This window comes from Gracilinanus agilis, chromosome 1 (assembly GCF_016433145.1).
Source record: "Gracilinanus agilis isolate LMUSP501 chromosome 1, AgileGrace, whole genome shotgun sequence".
Taxonomy (NCBI): Eukaryota; Metazoa; Chordata; class Mammalia; order Didelphimorphia; family Didelphidae; genus Gracilinanus; species Gracilinanus agilis.
In genome coordinates this window covers 753,347,317-753,371,087 of record NC_058130.1, presented here as the reverse complement: position 1 = coordinate 753,371,087, position 23,771 = coordinate 753,347,317, and the positions used below count along the sequence as shown (strand labels likewise).

The 23,771-nt window shown below is 36.3% G+C and overlaps 1 protein-coding gene across 5 annotated transcripts in view; it reads right to left on the bottom strand.

Moving 5' to 3' along the window:
• The window catches only part of CLIP1 (CAP-Gly domain containing linker protein 1), a 127,525-nt gene that overhangs the window by 48,937 nt on the left and 54,817 nt on the right, over positions 1 to 23,771 (bottom strand). For all 5 annotated transcript variants that reach the window (XM_044673342.1, XM_044673352.1, XM_044673331.1 and 2 more), the window contains 5 exons: positions 18,764 to 18,821; positions 17,408 to 17,491; positions 10,428 to 10,584; positions 9,176 to 9,341; positions 8,869 to 9,084 (listed from right to left, as the gene is read on the bottom strand). In XM_044673342.1, the coding sequence (XP_044529277.1) occupies positions 8,869 to 9,084; positions 9,176 to 9,341; positions 10,428 to 10,584; positions 17,408 to 17,491; positions 18,764 to 18,821 (681 nt within the window). The remainder of the gene's footprint in view (positions 1 to 8,868; positions 9,085 to 9,175; positions 9,342 to 10,427; positions 10,585 to 17,407; positions 17,492 to 18,763; positions 18,822 to 23,771) is intronic.

The following is a 23,771-nucleotide window of genomic DNA, read 5'->3' as shown; positions in this document are numbered from 1 at the left end:
CCCTAAAAACAAAAACAAACAAAAAAATCCTTCACTTGATTCTTCCATTCCTTCAAGCTAATGCCATCTCTTTATAATCAAACTCCTTTTAAAAAAAATTTCATCAATGGTGCTACCTCCTCTCCTCCTACTCATATTTGAACTTCTTGCAATCTGGCTTCTGATCTCACTAGTCTACTAAAACTGCTCTCTCCAAGCTTTTGATGGTCTTTTCTCAGTGTACATCCTTCTTGCCATCACTGCAGCATTTGACATTGTTGATCATGAATTCCAGTTGGTTATTCTCTTTTTCCTGGATTGCCATGACAGTGATCTCTCCTGGTTTCCTTCCTTTTTGTCTATCCATGCCTCCTCAGTATCCTTTGTAGATCATCATCCATCTTCAACCCATTAAGTGTATCTCCTGAAGATCCATCCTAGGCCTTCTTTTCTTCTCTCACTACACTGTTTTTCCTCAGCTGCCATAGATTCAATTATTATGTATATGCAGATGACTCTTAGAGAAAGACATATAAAAACATACATATATACATATAGGCATATGTATATCTCCAGTCTTAATCTTTTCTTCTGAGCTTCCATTCAACATCACCAATGATCTGTTGAACATCTCCACCTGGATGTCCCTTAGGTACTTCAAATTCAACGTCAATCCAATGTAAGCTTTCCTCCACAATTCAGCATTTTATGTTTAGCCAACACAGGACAATAAATCTTAATATTTGAACTAATGATGGTGGGAAAAAATTATAAATCAGGATGTGAATTTTTCTCTGCAAAGAATTTTCTGAGAAGAGAATGACTTGGCAATTCATCAGGCTTTGTTAAACTTTTTCAGTAGTTTTCTTTTTTATTGTCTTTATTTGTTGGTTTCATTAACAGGAATTCTTTATGATTGGCTTGGCAAGCATCATTCTGGGTTTTTCTATATTTTAAAACTGTTACTTATATTTTAACATTTTAGCTTTTACTCAATGGAAATATTTACAGGGACAATTTTGTTAAATAATAATTTGATACAAATTCAATGAAAGGAAATTGGCTTTTTACAGGATCTAGTTTGGACCTTTTTAATATGGCATCTTAAATTAATATCACATAATGAATAGACTCACTTGTGGGGGAAGAGGGTGACAACAGGGGCAATATATTCAATTTCAGAAAAATTTCTGTCATGAATTTCTGGATATATCTAATATTGACTATTAAATTAGGGAACCCAATTTGGATATATGTGTATAGAATGTTATAGCATTCACAAAAGAGAATAAACTGGACACTCCAGAGGTTCTTCATTCTAAAACTAGGAACTAGGTTAGTGGAAGAGGAATTGGGAGTGAGGCCTATTATCAATTGGTAAATTCATTTACTAATATGTTTGACAAACTTGTCCAGAGACAAGCAGTGGGAATGAATAAGGCAAAAGGGCTAAAGTGGAAAGAATGCTGGATTTAAATCCACAGAGAACTAAGTTTGAATGGTCCCCCTTCAACATTTGGTAAATACATATGTGATGACAAGCAGGTCACTTAACCTGTCAGTTTCAATTTCTTCATCTATGAAATGGAAGTGACAGAACCTATATTTCCTAGCTAATAATATTATTATCAAGAACATGTAAGGGACAGCTATCACATTGGATAGAAGACCAAGTATGGCGTGGGTAGGTCCAAGGTTCAAATTTGGTCTCATACACTATGTAGTTATGTGAACTGGGGCAAGTTACCTAACCCCAACTGCCTACCCCTTGCCATCCTTCTGTCTTAGAAACGATTCTAGAACAGAAGGTAAGAGTTAAAAAAAAAAAAAAAGACCATGTGGGATAAAGTTGGTGAAATATTTTTCAGAATTTGTGCTATTTAAATGTCTGCTGATATTCTTGATGTAGGAAACTGGGATTTCAAATAACATGCTTGAACAAATTCTTTTTCAAGTGACAAGTGGAGAGCCATGTTTGATCTATGACCTCGGTAGTCCAGTACTGAAGAAGAAAAAAAGGTCCTAGGGAAACAGAAATTTAAGTGGGGTTACTTCTGCACATGAACATAAAGAGATGCTATCAAAGGATATGTATAAGATAGGGTTTAAGATGAGCAGCCATCTTTGTGACAGAAGCATGTACTGAAAGACTGCCTCTAGCTAAGAAAAAAATATTCCTAAGAGGCAACATAGAAAATGAAACAATGAATTGTCAAACACTGAATTGGGCCAAAAGACCAGCTGCACAAGGAAATATCAGTGTGGTTATATACAGTTTTAAGATGATTGGATACTCCTGGGCATAAATGGCTCATATTACCTAAAAACTATTTTGGTGGCCATTCTTAAAGAGTTATATTTTTTCTCTCTTATGCTATAGTGGGAAGGCCCCTAGATGAACCTATGTAAGCTAGACATAAAGGACTGTCTCTGCAATAGTCAGGAATGGAGAGCCTGATCTGCATGTGCCAACCTCTGCAGAAAGGCTAGATGCTTAATTTCTTTTTTCAGTCCAGGTAGTGTAGTTCAGGCACAAACAGCCCTGAAACACAGAGGCTGTTGTTAGTCCTGCTTTATAGAGGAGGAAACAATCTAAAGTGGAAGGTGAACCCCAAACTTTAACATGACACTTTAATGTTTAAAAAATGTTTTACCTACGTGAGAAGTGCAGTATGGCACAGAGGAATAAGCATGAGAACTGAAATTGAAGAAATAATTTCTAATCAGTGGTATGGGAGTCACTCAGATGTACAGCAACTTCAACAGGTCACAGAATATCAATGCAGAGACAATGTGGTTTAGGAGAAAGAGTGCTGAACTTGGAGTTAGAAGAGACCTGGGCTTAACATCTAGTTGACACTCACTAGTGATGTGAACTATATATATTCACAAATCTCTTGAGTTTTCTGAGCTCTAGTTCTCACAACAGTCAACTGAAGATAAATACTATCTGTAATGTCTACCTTACAAGGCTGTTGTGAGAATCAATTGAAATAATGGACATAAAGTACTTAGGAAACTCTGAAGAATAATGGAAATGTCAGCTATTATTCTTAAATAAATATACCTTCTAGCGATCAAATAAATGTCTCCTGCATATAATACTATTTTTGAAATTATGTATGTATTACTGCAATTAAAAATATAAATTCAATTAAAAGTGCTACTAAATTCAGAGTGGCTTTTTGTCGTTATGTATTTTATCAACAAAAATTAATAGCATAATGACCATTTTGCAATCTACAAAATCTAACATTTAAAGGGAACCTAATACTGGAAAAGGTTGTGAGTTACTGACTAATAAAGCAAAGATCAAAATTAACAAGAAAATTAGGATAAACTAAGATGCTACATGCACTTAGAATAGTTACAAAAAGACTTTTTAAAAACAGGTTGTCTGAAATGTCAATTTCAATAGAAGACCAGCTACATGAGAGCAAGGAAAAGTTTTTTTATCATACTGCTGGTGTCTAGCACATAATAAGCACTTAACAGATACTGACCGAATTAAAAAAATGAAAAATGCATAAAAATACTTATATAACTACAGGAATTTCTTAGAGAAACTTACAAACATAAAACAATCCTCACAAGTGGAATGTCAGAAGAGCAACCAAACTTCCTCAGTCAAAAAATACTGAATCTTCTTAACAAGTACATGTCCAGCCAAGGGCAACACTAGTTTTAATGAGTTTACAAATTCATTTGCAAAACATCATAGAGGAAGATTGACAAAAGTTAGAAGTAATAGTAAAATGCTGGGGAGGATAGGAGGAGTCTACAAAAAGCTTGGAAGGAAATGCAATTAAGCCTGGTTATCTCAGGAGTACTAAAAGGTGAATAAAAATGATTAAAATGGGAAAGATCTGCTGGAATGTCTATAGCAATCTATTTTTATCATTAATAACTATGGAACCACTAGTTGGACTAACATCTCAGTGCTAGACATACTATATTACATGCAGAAATAACACTCAAGAAAAGGATATCAAAAAAAGAAACTAGAATCACCCAAATCCTCACAAAAAACAAAACAAAACAAAAAAAAAAAAAACAGCACAATTTTTAAGGCAACCAGAGATGCTTTATGAGAAGAACCTAAGTGTATCTCAAGACAAGTCACTTCATTTGTAAAATGACGTGTTTAGAAGACCCAGTCACTAGGGGTCTTCCCAACTATACATCTACAATATAGTGAAATCTTATAGGATTCCTTGTCAACTACAATTCCACAAGGACAACTCTGTTCCTGATCTATTAATACCAAGGAAGGAAATAAAACAAAGAGACAAAATGTTCACTATTGCGACGAAGAATGTCCTGGGAACAGTTCAAACAGAAGAGCCGTTGTCGAAGTCCTCCAGTTGGTCCATTTTTAGATGGTATTTTGCTGTCTTCAATAAACCTTGGAAAACATCAGAGCCTCCACAATGAGATCCAGGGTCATTCAAAAGAAATTGACCTAGTAATATGTACAATATCAGCAGACTATACAGCATTGTCAATGATTGAGGGCTCCACCAATATCCATCTTTTTATCATTTATATTCTCCCAGTGATCTATCTATAGTGTAGCAAGTCACCAACAAACCCAATCTCTGAAGAATCAAAATTAGAGGTGAACAAACAGGAAATAGAAAGCTGCATGGTCTGAGCAGGCTGCAGCATTTTTTCAATCTTGTACTCCAAGACACGTACTCAGTTCCTAGCACAGTACAGGTACTCAATAAATGTTTGTTGATCATGCATCATAAAAGACATCATCCATGATTGACTTGAAAAGGAGGTGGGGAGGGCATGTAGCAAGATATAGGCATAAAATCCCCAAGGTTACACTAATATCCAGGAAATAATAGAAAACCTAGAAGAAATCCACAAGCATATTGAGTATTCTCTATGATGTTTATGAATGAAAACCTCATTGGATGAAAAGACATAAATAGCTTATTGTCTGCACTAGTGACACAACAATTCTATAAGAAATAACTCCTGATAGTTAAAGGGCCTTCAAGTAAACAAGTGATTTTGTAACAAAATGTGGGATTAGGTCTTCTCTGTCATTATTCTGATAGATATCCAAGAAATATTTGGAAGAATTAATTTTTAAAGGAAATGCAAGGAAAACCTTTACCTTGAATATTTACAAATGAATGGCTGATTCTTTAAAAGGCAAAAAGAAATAGGCTGTTCTTCAAGTCTTGCTTCCCTAGCTTCATTGTCTCAGTTAAAATTGTACCCTCCGCAAGAAGCCTCTCCCAGTTCTCCTTAACCTTCACTTTAAGACTATCCCCAGTTTATACCATCTATACCTAGTTTATACATAAGTTGCATGTGGTCTCCCAGTCTTGAGGTCAGGAGCTCTTTCTGCCTTTTGTAAAAGGGACTTCTTTGTTCTCTTTTGAGTTTACACTTGTGAAAGGGAATCCTTTATTCTCTATGCCTAGCTGGTGCTAATGCTTTGGTTAACAATAACTTAAGTACCCCTCCTTAGTATCTCACTAGATTGTGAAGACAGGATTACCTTTTGATTGAATCAACAAAAGATTGAACACCCTACTTAGTAACTACTAGGTGAGAAGCTAGCAAGGTACTTGGAGAACTCACAAGTCACTTACTTAGAGAGCTCCACCCTTTTAATTCAGTTCCAAACTTGTGAATCCTATGATCAGAGTTTATACCCTCAGAAACTCGATCAGCCAGGAATCTGTGAACCCTTTTGATGAGTAGTCACCCCTCTAGAAGGTGAGACCTGGTTCCCACAAACAGTGCCCCCTGGGCAGTGCTAGACAATTTGGAAAATGTGATTGACCCCTGTGAAGAGGGGCAGGGACAAGAAATCACCAGAAAAAGCCATGAATCCTGCAGCTTGAGTCAGTCTTTGTGGAGAGAGTCTCCTGACTGGAGAGTCTTCATAGCTGGAGGCTGTGGCTTGGATTGTGGGCTTGGAGCTCGGCTTCAACTTGGACTCTGACTCCTGGACTACTTCGTGGGGTGAGTGAAAGGCTGACTCCTTTCCTAGTTTCTGGAGAGACTAGCTTCCATCTTGGAGGAGGCCTCATGATTACCCACTACCTACTGGCCTTCTTGGTTGAAAGCTAATTAATATCTGCTTGGATTAAGATAGGATAGATAACTTTTCTATCCCCTTCACATTTCTCTACTTTATTGGTTCCTCTCTATTTTGTAAATAAATTTCTGACTTGAGATATAATATTGGCGACCATATAATTTCATAAAATTTATTGTCCAACCATTAATTTTCACCTTTACATTTCCTTTGTAACTCCTGGGCTTGTCACAGTGAATGGTACATTGCAAGCATTTAATACATGCTGATTGCCAACTTTTTCACTTGATTATAGGAAAGTTAATTTACCAAAAGGTTTTCTATTTTCCCAGTAGAGTTACCACATCCATAAAAGATAATCTAGATCTAGTGTGTGACCTGAAACTTATTCAATGTTTCCAAAACCTCTGTTATTTCAACTCCTTTCACCAATAGAGATAACATGCATTAGTAGATAATTTCATATGTTGGTGGGCCATAAAATTTACTATATGGTGGCCAACCTTGTGGAAATGAGCCTCTTTGAACGTAGATTGGTCCTTGGTTGACAAATTGATAACTGAAACCATACTCGAAGCTTTCCAACTCAATAAGGGTTGTCTGCTGGTACATCCTTCAAGAAACCAGGGTCACCTCTACACAGCAATGGAAAAGACCAATAAAATTGGAGGATTTTGGTAGAGGATAATACCTGATTGTTAAAGGCAGGTTATACACTGAGTTTCCAGGATCAACCTTTAATAATTAAAATTATGAGATAGCTAATTTCATTGAACAACATTCATTCCATAGGGATATTGTGGACTGATAGTTGCCATTAAGATATATTAATAAAATTTAGTATTTTAGCTTGTCAGTTTAATCTAGACAATTTGCAAATTGGGTATTCAGAGGTAGTATTATACTTTAAATCATGTAAATATATTTTAAAAGTTGAAATGAATAAAAATTAAGAAAATCAATGCAAATTAGCTATCATTATATCTTGAACATATCTTGATTATCATATATTTTACAAAACATGGTATGAACTGGAGTTATTTAACAGTATGCAAAAATAATTTAGGAAAATGGTTTGGGGAATAAAAAATCCAAATTTAGGGGAATTTTTTAAAACTAAAATTTTAATAAGGTTAATTGTCCATGAAGACCTGAAATGAATTGCTGTCTTCCTTATTTTGGTTTCAAGGAAAAAAAGGTTCCCTCAACAAAAATTCTACTGAATTACCAAGTATGAATATGTCAGTGTATATATACGTAAATATGCATGTGCCACAACCACAATAAAACTGAAGTTACTAATTATTAGTAACGAGCAAATTATTAGATAAGAAATACATGAAAATTACCCAAATTAGCAATTGATTTAACATTGTTATTGCTTTTCATTCAGGTCTCTGATGGTATTTATGCCAGGTAAAATGATAAATTTGAGAGGTAGCAAAATAGATTGCCAGCTAGGTTTTGGCATCAGGAAGAGCTGGATTTAAGTCTCACCTCAAGCCTCTAGTAGAGGGAGCTTTCTCATCAGGAAACTTATTTGCCAAAAAGAAATTCTAAGTCTAGTCCCCATCCTTACCCCCAAAAAATAGGCAATAAATTTTACTTCTCTATTTTGTTCCTAAGATCAAGAGTTTTGGAGGGGTTTGTTTTCCTTACTATCCACTTGTGTTATTAGTTCCTAATGAGCACAGGAAGCTTTAGTGAAGCTATTAGGTCGGAACTCTTCAGTGGAATAAATATCTAAAATGCCACATTTTAATCTATTCAACTTTGGAACACTAGCCAGGTCACAAATTTTGGTACTATATATGTGGAGGGTGGTCCATTTCCATATAAAGTGTATTACACTGGATTTCCTTCAAGTCCTACTTATAATCTTCTAAAAGAAGTATACAACATATCCCACAGTGTCTTGCTGGCACTGAATGTTTGTTGAATTGAATACAATCATTGTTTCCTTCTACTAAACAAGCAATTCTTTAATATGAAAAATACCTAAAGACAAATAATTATATTTCTTCAAGCAATAAGAAAATTGAGGTAAGAAGCTAACCCTTAGTCAGTATAATCTGTGTCAACACTAGATGATTCAATACACCCAATACACATATTCCTAAAAAGATACCTATGGAGTCAAATTAATATTGGAAATACTGAAAATCTGGGAAATATTTCCTACCTACACTCACATCCCTCTACTTCCTAGTCTCTTCCCAAAAGATTTACACTCCCTTTATGGAGGTATATGAAAGCTAGGACCAAAAAGTCTTTTTTTTTTTTTTTTTTTAATGGTTCTCTTGTACTCCTTTCTCACAAATATCTGTAATCAAACCTCTTTTTCTAGGTTTTATTGACTTTAATGTTATCTTCTCTTGGTTTTTTACTATCTTCTGTGGTAATTAATTACCTGCCAAACTCACTCTCCCAAAACTAATGTAAGTTGTTAACAAAAAGCCAGTGCCAGCAGGGACATTCAAATGTAGAAGTCTTGACTAAAGGAATGCTCTTCTCTACAATGCAAAATTGGACTTTTTCATAAACAAATACACACATAAGCCAAGGCCTGGGTGAAATCTGAGTTTGTGTGTGTAAGAAGGTGAAGATTCTCAACTGTCACCTCTAGACCCTGCAGACTGTGTACTATTCTCAATTATTACTCCAAATGACATTATAACGAAAATTTTGTAAATCCAAATTTAACCTAAGAGGTAATATATTGACTACCCACTTTTATAAATAACACAATAGTCATATCTCATATATTTCAGATTCTTAGAAATTATTTCAAATATGGCACAATGTGAACCCTTACTACGTACTTTGGCTTTGTCAGCTTGTTTTTTCAGTTCTTCCAACTCCTTCAGTAAATCACTGTTCTTCCTTTGGGCCTCCTTCAGGGTCCCCTCAGTATCCAGCAGGGTATTCTTCAGACTATGCAGAGTTGCTTCATGTTGTTTGACTGTCTCAGAATTGGCTTTTTCATGCTTTGCCTGGAGATCCTTGCACTGCTTGAGGCTTACCTCAACTTGCCTTTCCTGTAAAAACCCAGAGTGTTGGTGTTCAGGTCCCTAGCCATGCATGAGAAACACCTCTCTCTGCCCCTCCCCAGCAATTGCTCCTCCTTACCAGATCTAAAACTTTCTTCTGCAATTCCCTCTTTTCTTCTTCATGCTTTGCAATTACATTCTTCTGATCCTGCTCAGCTTTAAGAGTCACTTCTCCAATACTTTTCTGTAGAAGGGCTGCTTCATCAGTTGCTTTTGAAAGCTGGAACTGTAATTCTTCCACAAATCTAGAAAAAACAATTGTTAAGACTTTCAATGAGGATTTGGGAGGTGATTGATCCTAAGACCATCCCAAATTTCTAAATATGAAGTATGAAAAAGGGATAATTGAGAGCTATTTCCCTAAAACCAAGTTCATGGAGAACATCTATGGTTCTGCATCAGTAAATGATATCATTAGTGGAAATGACATTAAAGTCAAGCCCTGACTGTGTGCTTTGCAGGTATACCACAAGCCTTTCCATATGAGATGCAGATGCTGTATGTTCAGAATTGGGGAGATGCCATTTAAAAGTATGTTACAAATTTCCTATGGACATGTGGGGACTGTGAGACTACATTTCCCGTGATTCCTATGGGTTTCCGGTTTCTGGGAGTCCCCACACACAGGACAGATTAAATTCAGAGGAGGGCCTAGAGAGCCTCTTGGTTTTCCTGGGTGGCTGGCTGGCGTACGAGAGAGGATGGGCACCAGCGATAAATTTAAAAGATAGTCAAGTGCAGTCATATATATATATATATTTTACCAACAAAGCCATGGCTATTAAAATATTAATTTCTCTTATACTATCAGTCTTTATCATTTTTAATCATAACAATGCTGAAACTTTCCCTAGGTGTTGTGGGCTCCTGGAGAGCAGGAGCTTATTTAAGACTTTTCTGTTTGTATCCTCAGCACCTAGCGGAGTGCTTTGCACATAGTTCGGTGCTTAATAAATGCCTTACTCACCCACACACATTCACAAAGTAAAAACAAAAAAAAAGAATTGAATTTCAAAACCTTTTTTGCACAACTATGTTTTACATTTGTTATAAACTCCAAAAGGTACTATAAACAACAATGCCAAAACCTTGCTTTTCCACAAAGAAAAGATGGCAAATAGTAATTTCCCTAGTTCACAGATAAAAAGAAAGGAAAAAATTATCTTTCCCAAAGGGTAAATGCCACACAGTAAAAACAGTGGTAGGTACACAACACAAGAAGGATCTTTAACTTCTAATATTCCTAGAGCTATCTGTTTACCTAACTAATTGTTATTTTAAGACCAAGTATGAAGTGAGTATAATAATCACAGATAATATGATTAACTTACTTATCTTTCAGCCTAAGTTCTTCATTCATTCTTGTCAACTGGGAAGAATTATCTCCCGACATCTTCATGATTTCTGCAATTTCACTTTCTAGTTTTTCCTTTACCTTCGTTAACTGCTGTTCTCTTTCATCCTTCTCTTTAAATTTCTCTTCCATATCTGAATAAAAGTAGTAATAAAAGTAATAAAAATAGAAACATCAATTTCCAAAATATAAATTAAAAACTTTCAAAATACAGAGCTCTAATGGAAGAAATCAAAATTATGTGGGAACAAGACAATGTTCATTTCATTGGTGTTTTCATGTTTGCTAGTGAAGTTTTCTTGAAGATGTTTTTACTAAGTCTCTAAAAGATGCACTTTTGACCTTCCTGCCTAAGCTCTACCTTCTGGCTTCCTTAAAGAGTTTGAGTTCATCCAAACTTCTCTAAGAGGCCTATCCCAATTCTCCTTGCCACTCACAACCCCGTGACTAGGCTCTGAGAATATCTCCCATCTATACCGAGTACACTTTGTGTGCCCACAGTAGCTGACATGTTTTCTCTTCTATTAGACTGGGAGCTCCCTAAGGACAAGATCAGGGCTTTTACCTTTCTTTGTATCCTCAGTGCTTAGCACAGTGCCTGGCACATAGTAGAAAGTACTTAATAAATGCTCCTTTTCTGTCCCAGTACTCTATTTACAAAACACAGCCATTTTATCTAGAATAGCATAATAATGACTTGTCCTTGGACTGCTTCTAGATGAACTCCATCAAAAAAAGAGAAGACAGTAAAGAATACTAGTTAATAATAATGATAATGATAATGATAATAATAATAATAATAATTCAAGTTTCCATGGTACTCTAGTAGTATCTAAAACCTCTCATACCACCCAGTTAGAAAGGTAGTGAAATCTAGGATTTATAGCCCAAAGAGACCTTTAGAGGTCATCTACTATAACTCACTTATTTTATATGTTTAATAGAAATAGTTGGTTTGATAGTGGATTTTCCTCAAGTGACACAGGTATTAAGTAGCATTATGTTCTAGAAATCAGTCTCCAAATGAACAGTCCTTTTTACTACCTATGCTGTATCCTCATTATGATCAGTATTTGAAAGAGAAGGCAATGAAGAAGGTTCAGAGAAGAAAGAGGACATGCTCAAGGAGACAGAGAAAGTGTCAGAGCTAGGCCTCAAACCCAGGTCCTTTGACTCCACCAGATGAATCTCTGTGTGCAAGCATATACACATCTCAATTCTTTAGGTTCCACCTGAAATTGTGTTAGTGAGGGAACTCATTTCTGTTCATATTAACCACAGCCAGCTAGATCTGCACAGCTCTTACATGCCTCAGGCTCTATGCTCCTAAGACAATAGAGGGCCTTCTCCAAAACAGCTGCTGATGGGCAGAGCCAGGGCCCCAACTTGTTCTACTTCCATGATCTAGAATTATGCAATTCCTCTTTGACAACAATCCCTCAATTGTTCCTTCTACTCAATCTTCCTAAATTTATTAGGTGTTCCTGTAGAGAGTCTCCAGTCCTACACATTACCTCAGGCTTCATTTCTCAGATCACACCAGGTATTGACCTTATAGTCAACCATTTCTGCCATATGGTAGCAGCCTTGTCTGTCCTGTTACCAGACATGCTTTGATAATTCTGGACTGCTGAGAAAGAATGAAGATGGAAGAATAAGAAGAAGCATTACAGTCCCAGTCTCTCACTACACCTCCTCAATGAAGTTCTAGAGTACACATTACCTGAATTTTGATTGGAAAATCCAACATGTCAGTGAGTTGTTTTCCCAGTCCAGAACAGTTTAGATAGACAGAGAAATCTGTGGTCTCTAAAAAAAGAGATTTCACCCAGAAAAGTATGGTTGTTGCCAACTCAGGAAACATTGTAGCACCCAGGGACTGAGAGAGGGACAAGAGGGGGACCAAGAAGAGATGCCAGGGAATCCTTGAGCAAGCATTGGGTGCAAAAATAGGTACCATCTAGCAATTCTGTCACCCATGACTCAGTAAGTCAGATCCAGTGTAGAAAGAAGGGCAAAAGAGTGTTAAGGGAAGCTGGGAACAACTGGCAGTTTGGTTGTTCTGAATCTACAGAATATCCCAGTAGGTCAAGAGTGGCAACTATCAGCAAGCTTTGCCTCTTTCCTAAAACATGCTACATTAAGTTCTTCCTATACCTTATGAAAGAAGGCCTTATTTCATATTTTTCTGACAAAACTGAGGTCATCTATCATGGGTTCCTTCTTCCTAACTCACCCTATAAGCACATTCTTAAAACTCTTCTTTATCATCCTCATTAGAATGTGAGCTCTTTGAGAGTGGGAATGGTTTCATTTTTCTATTTGTATTTCCAGCAGCTATTATAATGCTTTGTACATATAATAAATACACACTTAATAAATGTTTCATATACTAATCCTCCTCTGTACCATTCTCTAATGAAGTGACAATACAAACTTCAGTTGATTCAATTCCTTATCTTTTCTTCCTTGAACATGCTCTCTTGTTAATTTCCCCTCTCTCCTTTTCTATCTTTCTATAACACTGGCTCCTTTCAGCCACCATACATACTCATATCTCCATTCATCCTTAAAAGAACTTTCACTTGAATATCATCCCCTCAAACTACTCTCTTATATATCTTTTCTTCTTTTCACAAACTCCTAGGAAGAATTCTTTATTCCTGGCCTTCGTGTCTTCATCTTCTACTCATTATCAACACCTTGGCCTTTGACTACCAGTGGTCTGAAAAAGTTGTTATCTTTCAAGAAATCAATCTATTGGCTGCTATACCCAACGGCCTTTTCCAAGTTCTCATTCGGTTTGAGTTCTCTATAGTCTGTGGCACTGTTGACCCGCTCTGGGATACTCTCTTAAATTCTGAGGTACTGTTTATCCATTGTTTTCCTCCTACAGGCCTGATACTTGAAGTATCACAAAACTACACATATCCAAAATGGAATTTATAGTTTCTCCCAGGTTGTCTCCTCTTCAAATTTTGCCAATTTCTATGGAGAATATAATCAAGGCCCAAAACCTTTGTATCACTTTTGACTCTTCCCTCTTTCTCAGTCTATATCCAATCAGTTGCTACAGCTCCAGGATTCTAAATTTTGGTCTCCTTTGCTAGATCTGCATCCAGATCACATCTATGGATGTCTCCCAGGCATCTGTCTAAGGTTCTCTTCTTCCTCTATACTATTTCATTTAGTGAAATCAGCTCCCAAGATTTCAATGATCATCTCTATGCAGATGATTCTCAGATCTACTTCTACCTCCCTAACCTCTCTCCTAACCCTGAGACCTGCATCTTCAAGGGTCTATTAAAAATCTCAAATTGGATATCCAAAAGACATCTTAAACTCAATATGTCAAGACTGAACTCATTATCTTTCCCCTATATATTCTCCTTAACAAACTTCCTTGCTACTATAAAGGACATAGCACTATCATCAAAATCACCTAGAGACTTCTGGGCTAAAATGGCTGCAAAGTAGAAGCAAGGGACTTCCTCTCCTCACCACCTACTGATATAAAGCACCTCAAAAAGACAAAAACCAAAATCAGACGAATGAAGGGGCTCATCCATAGGGCGCAGCCGTAAAGGCAGGCAGGATTTGGGCATTTCCACACTATAAGGAGGTAAAATTACTCCTACCAAAGCATGAGCTGATTACCCCTCCCCCACTCCACCTATGGCACCAGAGTAGGAGAGCTGGCAATCACTAGGTTCTCAAGGGCTGGCTGAGGACAGCCACAGACTTACACCAGAGAGCAGCAAGACTTGGGACCCCAGGAGGCTAAGGAACACAGAGATAAGGCAGAGAGGGGCTGCACACAGTAGACACAGCAGAGACTGAAAAATAGCCTCAGGGCAAAAACTGTTCTGTAGCTCAATATACAGAGAGCTTGCCCTCCTCACTTAGACTTCTGACTGGGAAAGGAAGAAAAAAACTAACAAAGGAATAGGCACCAAACACCTAAGAATTTATAATTACCAAAAATGTACAATCCACAACTATAAGACAAAACAAAACAAAAAAAAAAACACAACAAGAAAAAGCCTCTGACCCTGGATAATTTCTATGGAGGAAAACTCCAGACTATAGAGGAGAAAGAAGAGGATGACAAACAAGTAAACACATCCAAACCTTCCCCAAAAAATAGAAATTGGTTACAAGTTTTTGAGGAGCTCAGATTTGAGAAGATGAACCAAGTGAGAAGATAGAAGAAACTTGGCAAGAAAAGTGGGAAATAGTTCAAAAAGAAAGTAAGAGTTTATAAGACCGAATCTCCCACTTGGAAAAAGAAGCCCAGAAATCATATGAAATGATAAGCAAATTGCAGACCAGAATTGACCTGCTGGAAGCCATGAAAAGCAAGATAGACCAAACCAAAAAGGAAAATCAAAGATCATAGCTGAAAACCAGTCTTTAAAAACTAGAATTGGGCAAGTAGAAGTTAATGATCTCACAAGACAGCAAGAATTAATAAAGCAAAGACAAAAGAATGAAAAATTAGAAGGAAACATGAAGTATCTCATTGAGAAGATGGCTGACTTGGAAAACAGGTCCAGGAGAGACAATTTGAGAATCCTAGAACTACCCGGAAATAAAGAGAAATCTTGACAGCTTAATACAAGAAATTATCCAAAAAAATGGCCCTGATATTCTTGAACAAGAGGGCAAAATAGACATTGAAAAAGTCCACAGATCACCCACTACATTAAATCCTCAAAAGACAACCACCAGGAATGTAATTGTCAAATTCAAGAGCTTCCAAGCTAAGGAGAAAATATTGCAAGAAATCAGAAAGAGACAATTCAGATATCAAGGAGCACCAATCAGGATTACATAGGATCTGGCAGCCTCGACCACAAGGCTTGGAATGTGATATTCAGAAAGGCAAGAGAATTGGGCCTGCAACCAAGGATCACCTAGCCATCAAAAATGACTATGTACTTCCAAGAAAAAGTATAAGCATTTAACAAAATAGAAGATTTCCAAGTATTTGTAAAGAAATCACCCAGGCTCACAACTTAGGAGTCATCCTCCTTAATCTTCTCCCTCCCCACATGCGATTAATCTGTTGCCAAGACCAGTTGAGTTTACCTTTTATAACTTCTCTCAAACCAACCCACCTCTCTCTTCTGACATGGCCACCACTCTGATGGAAGCCCTTATCACTTTATGCCTAGACAACAGCTAAAGCTTGCTGGTGGGTCTATATGCCTTGAGTTTCTCCCCACTCCAGTCCATCCTCCATTCAGCTGTCTGACTAATCTTCTTAAAATGCAAATCTGACCAACTTACATTCCCTTACTGAATAAACTTCATCTATTCTTTATCACCTCAAGGAGTCACACTTCATGTCTGGAGTGCTCTTCCACCTTATCTCTACTTCCTGATTTCCTTCTAGTACCAGTTAAAATCCTACCTTCTACAAGAAATCTTTCCTAATCACCTTTTAACATTAGGGCCTTCCATCTATTGATTATCATCAATTTAGGCTATTGATATTTTGTTTGTGCACATCCTGTTATCTCCTCCTTTAGACTCTGTGCTTCTGGGGAACAGGAATTAGCTTTTGCCTTACTATGTATCCTTAGTATTTAGTATAGTGCCTAGAATGAAGGTACCTAATAAATGTTTCTCATAACTTTATCCTTTTCTCTTTTCCACATTCCTTTAAAAAATTCAGTGTTTGCATGCACTTTTACCTAGATGACTGCCAGAGCCACCTGACTGCTCACCCCACTTTTAGTAAGCGCCCCTCTCCAGTTCATCTGAAATCCTAACATTCTGAACACATAGACCAGACCAGGGCACATTCCTACGCAAAAAATTTTCTATAATTCCTTATTTGCTATAGAAATAAAAAACACAAAATCCTTACCCTGGCACTGAAAGCTTTTCTCCATTAGCCCCTCCAATCTTACTTCTTATTACTCCCTTTCACCCACTCCCTATGCCAATTATACTGGCCTGCTAACTGTTCCCTCATATTACATTGCATTTCCTATCCCAATACCTCAGGACAAAGGGTCAATGCATGTCTTAAGTCTACACTTTGCTTGAAAGAACAAAACAAATGTATCTCCTTTCTGAGCCATTTGCTGAGATCCATCCCTTTTCTCCTGTCAAACCATTAGCACTCTTTTTCTCTTCAAATTACTTTGGATCATTCTGTATATCTGCGTGTATATGTGTATATGTATATTCTGTTCCCCAATAAAATATAAGTTCCTTGAGGAGAGATACTTATTTTTTTCTATTTATCCACAAATAATAATACACTGCCTTGTATTTACCAAGTGCCAAATGATTTTTGAGTTAACTTGATCCTCTCTCTAATTTGTTAAATTATCTTTGAGAGATACTATAGAAAAAAATTCATCCAGTGGAGCCAATCTGTTCCTAAGCTCCTCTGAACATAAACAGGATTATTCCTCAGAAGACAGTGACACAGTCAATCACTAGAACACTACATGAAGTCTGACAGTATTTGCACCCCTTTGACAACTATTGCTGCCTACATGACATAATGAAGCATCAAACTATAAAGATATTTACACATACATACAAACAAATTCCTCTCTACCATCAAGGAAGGAAACAAGCATTTATTAAGCACTGTGTGCAAGACTCTATGCTAAGCACTTTTACAAATATCATTTTATTTGTTCTCTAACAACGCAAAGAGCTATAGGTCCTTTTATGATTTTTATTTTATGGTTGAGGAAACCAAGGCAAATAGAGGTTAGATGATTTTCCCAGAGTCACCCAACTTGTTTGAGGTAGAATTTGAACACACCTATTCCTGAGTCAAGACCTAGTGTTCTGTGTACTGTGATGCCATCAGCTGCCATTGGAAAGACTAAATAGTAAGTGAGGTTTGTAACAGACACTGCAACAAAATCCAGTGTTTAATACTCTATCCTGTTCAGTTTAAAATGGCAAGTAATAACATTTTCTTACCTGACAAATTATATTTCAACTTCTTCAGATCAGAGGACAGAGCACTAAATTGTTCTTCTTTATGGTGTAGTTTATTTAGTGTTTCTATTTAGGAAAAAGATTTACTTCAGGTTTATGACTCAACTGTCTTATAAATGCCCCTCAGATAAGATGTCTATGATACCTAAAGTAACAGGGGATCCTAAAAAGAAATCCCAGAATCAAGTATTTTTAAAAAATAGTAATAACCCTTACCTTCTATTATAGAATTAATACTAAGTATCAGTTCCAAAGCAGAAGAGCAGTAAGGGCTATGCAAGGGGGTTAAGTGACTTGCCTAGGGTCATATAGCTAGGAAGTGTCTGGGGTCAAATTTGAACCCAGGACCTCCCATCTCTAGGTCTGGGTCTATATCCAGTGAGCCAAATACCTGTTCCCCTTCTGCCCTTTTTTTCTGGCATCAAGATTTGCAAATGAAATCACAAGAGAACAAATGCATGAAACAGACAAAATAAGCAAACCAGCCATAACTAGGATCAAATACAAAATGCTCTGTTTGGCATTTGAAACCCTTCCTAACCTAGCCTTCTTCTGCCTTTTTTGTCTTCTTACACTTTACTCCCAACTATGTACTATTTGATCCTGTAACACTGACTTCTTGGTTATTCACCAGTTGCTACCTCTAGTTGCAGGGACAGTACTGAAATGCTCTGATTACTCCTCATTACCTCCTAACTTCCTTGGCTTCTTCCTTCAAGTCTTGAGTAAAGTACCCTCAATTGTAAGAAGTTTTTCCTGGTTCTATTTAATCATAATGTCTTCCCTCTGAGACTATCCCCAGTTTCTTTTGTCTATACTTTGTACCCAATCATTGGCAAGCTATCTCCCTTTTTAGACTGTAAGTTCCTCTAGGGCAGACTCATTTTGTTTTATATCTTGCTTTGTACCCCAGTGCTATTAAGCACAGAGCAAGTTAATGATGCTTAAGGTCTGATTTTTGCCCAAAGGTATTTGCATTTTAATAAAGGATCTCAGAATGTTAAGAGTTGGAAGAGATAATCTAATTTGAATAATTTTATAGATATAGCAACTGAGGCACAAAAAGAGAAAGATCCTATTGTCAATTAAACAGTTGACTGGGGGAAAAGAATTTGGGACTCCTGACTAGTACCAAAGGCAAAGGAATAAACATCTCACCATATTTCAGGAAATAGAAAACCACATGGAGTGTGTTTTTGTGTAGTGGGGGTTTATGTTTATATATTTAGGCCTTTTCATTTCCTGAAATCTCAATAATCAAGATTTAGACATCAGTTCAGGTTTGTAGTATTTCTATTTTCTCTGAGATTATTCTATTCATATAGTAGAAAAACATACCTTGCATTTTTTGTTGAATAGACACTGACTCCTCCGAAGCATCTGCAAACTGTTTTTTCTTAAAAAAGTAGAAAAACAAAGAATTAACTATTTAGAATAAAGAGCAGACTTAAAATAAGCAAGCCCAATTTCTCCCTCCAATATCATCTCATTAAAATCACATTTTAGTTGCAAATTTTGCAATATTCATTTCCTGAATATATGAGAAATCTGCTACTATCATTAAGAATGACTAGCTCTTTTAAGCTATAGACAACAGAGCACCTAACACAGAGTCTGGCATGAAGTAGGTAAGGTTTATTGACTTGATTGGGGGCTATTCTTACTACATGATCCTTTTTTGGGCCACAAATGAACTAATAAACGGGAATGGCCCTACTACACATGAGGGGACTAGGAGAAAGATTTATGATCTTATTATACCCCTTCTTATACAGTAGGTCTTATCAAATCAAAGAGATACTGGACAGAGAGCCTGTGTTAATAAAGCTAATACTCTGTGATTTTTTTTACATATGGTATTTCCTAAAGTCAAGCTTGGTGGCCATCATTCTTTTCTAAAATAATGGTTTTTCTAAATCTAAACAATTGGAAAGACATTAATTGCTCATGGGAAGAATGAGCTAATATAATAAAAATTACAATCCTACCTAAATTAATTTACTTATTCAGTGCCATACCTGTCAAACTACCAAAAAACTTTTTTATAGAATTAGAAAAAGTTATAACAAAGTTCATCTGGAAGACCAAGAGATCAAGAATATCAAGGGAACTAATGAAAAAAAAAAGTGAAGGATGGAGGCCTAGCTGTACCAGATCTTAAACTGTACTAAAAAGCAGTGATCATCAAAACAATATGGCATTGGCTTAGAGATGAAAGGGTGGATCAATGGAATAGACTTGGGGTAAATGACCTCAGCAAGTTACTGTTTCATAAACCCAAAGATCCCAGCTTTTGGGACAAGAACCCACTATTTGACAAAAACTGCTGGGAAAATTAGAAAACAGTATGGGAAAAATTAGGTTTAGACCAACATCTCATACTTACATCAAGATAAATTCAAAATAGGTAAATGACTTAAATATAAAGGGGGGAAATTATAAGTAAATTAGGTGAACATAAAATAGCAAACTGTCAGATCTATGGGAAAGGAAAGAACTTAAGATGAAGCAAGAGATAGAGAACATTACAAAATAAAAAATGAATAATTTTGATTATTTTAAATTAAAAAGTTTTTGAACAAACAAAACCAATGCAACCAAAATTAAAAGGGAAGAAACAAATTGGGGAAAAAAAATCTTTATAACAAAAATCTCTGACAAAGGTCTAATTCCTCAAATTTATAAGAAACTAAGTCAAATGTACAAGAAATCAAGCCATTCCCCAATTGAAAAATGGTCAATGGACATGTAAAGGCAGTTTTCAGATGAAGAAATTAAAACTATCAATAATCACATGAAAAAGTGTTCTAAATCCCTCCTGATTAAGATAAATGCAAATCAAAATAAGTCTGAGGTACCACCTCACACCTAGCAGATTGGCCGAAATGACAGTAAAGGAAAATAATAAATGTTGGAGGGGGTGTGGCAAAATTGAGACACTAATGCATTGCTGTTGGAGTTGTGAAATGATCCAACCATTCTAGAAGACAATTTGTAATTATGCCCAAAGGGCTTTAAAAGAATGCATGTCCTTTAATCCAGCAATACCATTACTAGATTTGTACTCCAAAGAGATAATTAAAAATGTTTGAACAAAAATATTTATAGCTGTACTTTTTGTGGTAGAAAAAAATTGGAAAATGAAGGGGTATCCCTCGATTGGGGAATGGCTGAACAAATTGTGGTATATGATGGTGATGGAATACTACTGTGCTATAATGAATGAAAGTTTCTACATGAACTGGAAGAACCTCCATGAACTTATCCAGAATGAAATGAGCAGAACCAAGAGAACATTGCACACAGAGAGTGAAACATTGTGGAACGATCCAATGTAATGGACTTTACTGCTAGTAGCAATGCAGTGATCCAGGACAATCCTGAGAGATTTATGAGAAAAAATGCTATCCACATCTAGAGAAAGAACTGTGGGAGTAAAAACACAGAAGAAAAACATATGACTTGTTTATATGGACATATGATTTGGGGTTTTGGTTTTTCAAGATTGCCCTATTGTAAAGAAGAATATAGAAATAGGTATCAAATGATAACATATGTATAACCAGTGGAATTACATGTTGACTCTGGTGGGAGGGAGGGAAGAAGGGAGGGAAAGAAAATAAATCATGTAATAATGGGAAAATATTTTTGAAAAATAAAAATTAAAAAAAAAAACAAAAAAATGGAAGGAAGGAGGGGAGAGGAGGGGAAGGAAGGGAAGGCAAGAGAAGGGAATGAGGGAGGGTGGGAGGGTAGGAGGAAGGGAGGGAGGAAGAGAGGAAGGAAGGGAGGGAGGAAGGGAGAAGGAATGGAGGGAAGGAGGAAGGAAGGAAGGAATGAAGGAAGGAAGGAAGGAAGGAAGGAAGGAAGGAAGGAAGGAAGGAAGGAAGGAAGGCAGGCCTTAAAATCAACCTCGATGTCTCATTTTTTCTGAATGAAATAACTGGCCAATAGTCAAAAGCAAAATTGCTACACTACTGAAATGTGTTAATAGTTTAAAATCTTCCTTTTAACTTTTTCCTAATTTTTATCTAACTTTTTCGGTCAGGGTCATAAAAAAGGAAAAGATAAAAACTGAAAGCCCACCAAAGCCAATAGCTTCAACCTCTTTTCCTAGTTCTAGAGGTCACTGCTCAAAATAGAGAATATTACATTTGATTTTTAGTCCCAAACATAAGAGTGTTTTAAAAGTCTGTTTTCTTAAGTCCATTATTCTAAGCATGAACACACATCCTTATAACAATTCTATAAATGTTAGTTCCCAGACTAGCTCAATAAAGTACCCATAACATAAATGTAACTGCATATATATGATTAAAAAAATGGTAGGGAAAAACACTATTATAATACCAGTAATTAAATTTCAAAACCATATACATTCACAATCATTATACACATACATTCTTAAATTTATTTTAATTACACTCAAACATTTTAAATTTATCTTTAAATTGCTAATGTGGAAGAAGATGAACTAAGAATCTGTAGAGATCCTAAGGGAGACTGCTAGGCAATTCCAAAGGCTTTAGAGCCTGAAGATAGCATATATTAGATTTATTTTTATTATAATCACTCTTAATCAGTATCAGTTTCTGCCTCACAAATGAAATGAATAGAGAGTGAGAAAGAAGGAAATAAATTCACAAGATAACTAACAAAGCAATGGAACAAAAGAGAGAGAAAGGGTTAAATAAGATATGTGTACATAATGAGAATGACTGTTAGAAGCAGGGGGAGCTATCAGAGAGTTGGAAGAAACACTATCTGCCCAAGTTTCCTCTGTGGTTTGGGATTTTTCTGTTCCCTGAAATAGGCCTAACATACAGAGAGCTCATTCCTGTAAGTTTTGATGCTCAACAAGGTCTCAACTTGGAACATGAACACTAATTGTTCTCCCCTCACAGAATGGGCTTATACTGGTATATGATAAGCTCCGTAGGATATACTGCTTAACTGTTTAGTGTCTTTCCCTCTCAACCCAACTCCTATTCATTTAGTTTCTCCTCCAGGCCTGCTGTATGCTCAGAGCTATGATAGGGATTGGGAAAAAGAAAATTCCTATATCCGAGCTTATGTCTATTGGTAAAGATATACAACAACAGTAGAACGATGCTATACAAGAAATTAATTAATAGAATGGTGCCAACCCTAACAATCCTAAGAGTTCATGTAAGAAAAGGATCAGTGTTTTGGCACAGCTTCAAGGAGCTCTGATGTGATCTGGCCCTAAGTGATACATTGAATTTTGATAGGGTAGGATAGGATTGGGCATTCCAGATATAGAGGAGGAGAAACATATTGTTTTCAGGAAAAATTAAGATAATCATATTAAATGCATTTGTAACAAAGAAAATTTGCCCTGATTTAAGGAGTCACTTCTCTCGAGTTCATTTGAGGACACAGACTACACCAAGTTTTTCAGATAATCAAAAGCCTAAAATGAAATGGAAAATGTCATAAACATCATCTGATAAGTTTTAGTGAAAAATTAAAATAAAAAAAAAACAGCATATTCTCCATCACTGGCATTTTCAGGAACTGGCCAATATGCAATGTGTGTTAGAATTGCAAAACATAGATATTTGTCTTACAAATAATAAAGTGAATGAATCGGTTTAACGTTGGGAGAAAAGCAATTGTTTGTATTTTTAGTTTCTCTCTTTCTCTCTGTTTCTATTTCTCGCTGAGGAAGGGATATAAAGACCAAAAAAAAAAAAAAAAAAAAAAAAAAACAATCCCATACTCTTAAGGGGAAACAACATGTATGAGGATATGAATGTGTATAAGTACACACATAAAATACTGGCAGAATAAATAAAAAGGAAGTGAAATCTAAAGTAGTTAGGGAGGGAGACTGAGGAAAGATTTTATGGAGAAGGCAGTGCTTACGCTGCATCTTGAAGGAAGAGAGGGATTCCGAGTAGAAGTGAGGAGGCAGTGCACTCCAGGCAAGGCTGTGACAGCCAGTGTCAGGGAATGGAGAAGACAATATCATATGTAAAGAAGAGAGAGAAAAGTCCAATTTAGCTATCCCTTAAGGGTGACAGGGGAGAAATAACTAATGAGGCTGAAAAGACAGGATGGGGTCAGGACATAAAAAGCTTTAAAAGCCAAAGAGAGGCAACAGGGAATAGTGTGGTCAGAACTACAACTAACTATGGTAACCAGGTGAAGGACAACTGGAGGGAGGCAAAAAGAACAATTAAAAGACATTGCAACAATTTAGAAAAGAGATGATGAAGGTCTGAACTAATGTGATAGCCATATAAATTGAGAGGAATCAGCTGTAGAGGGTAGAAACAGCAAGATTTGGTGATTAGATAAAATTAAATAAAAAAAAATAAAA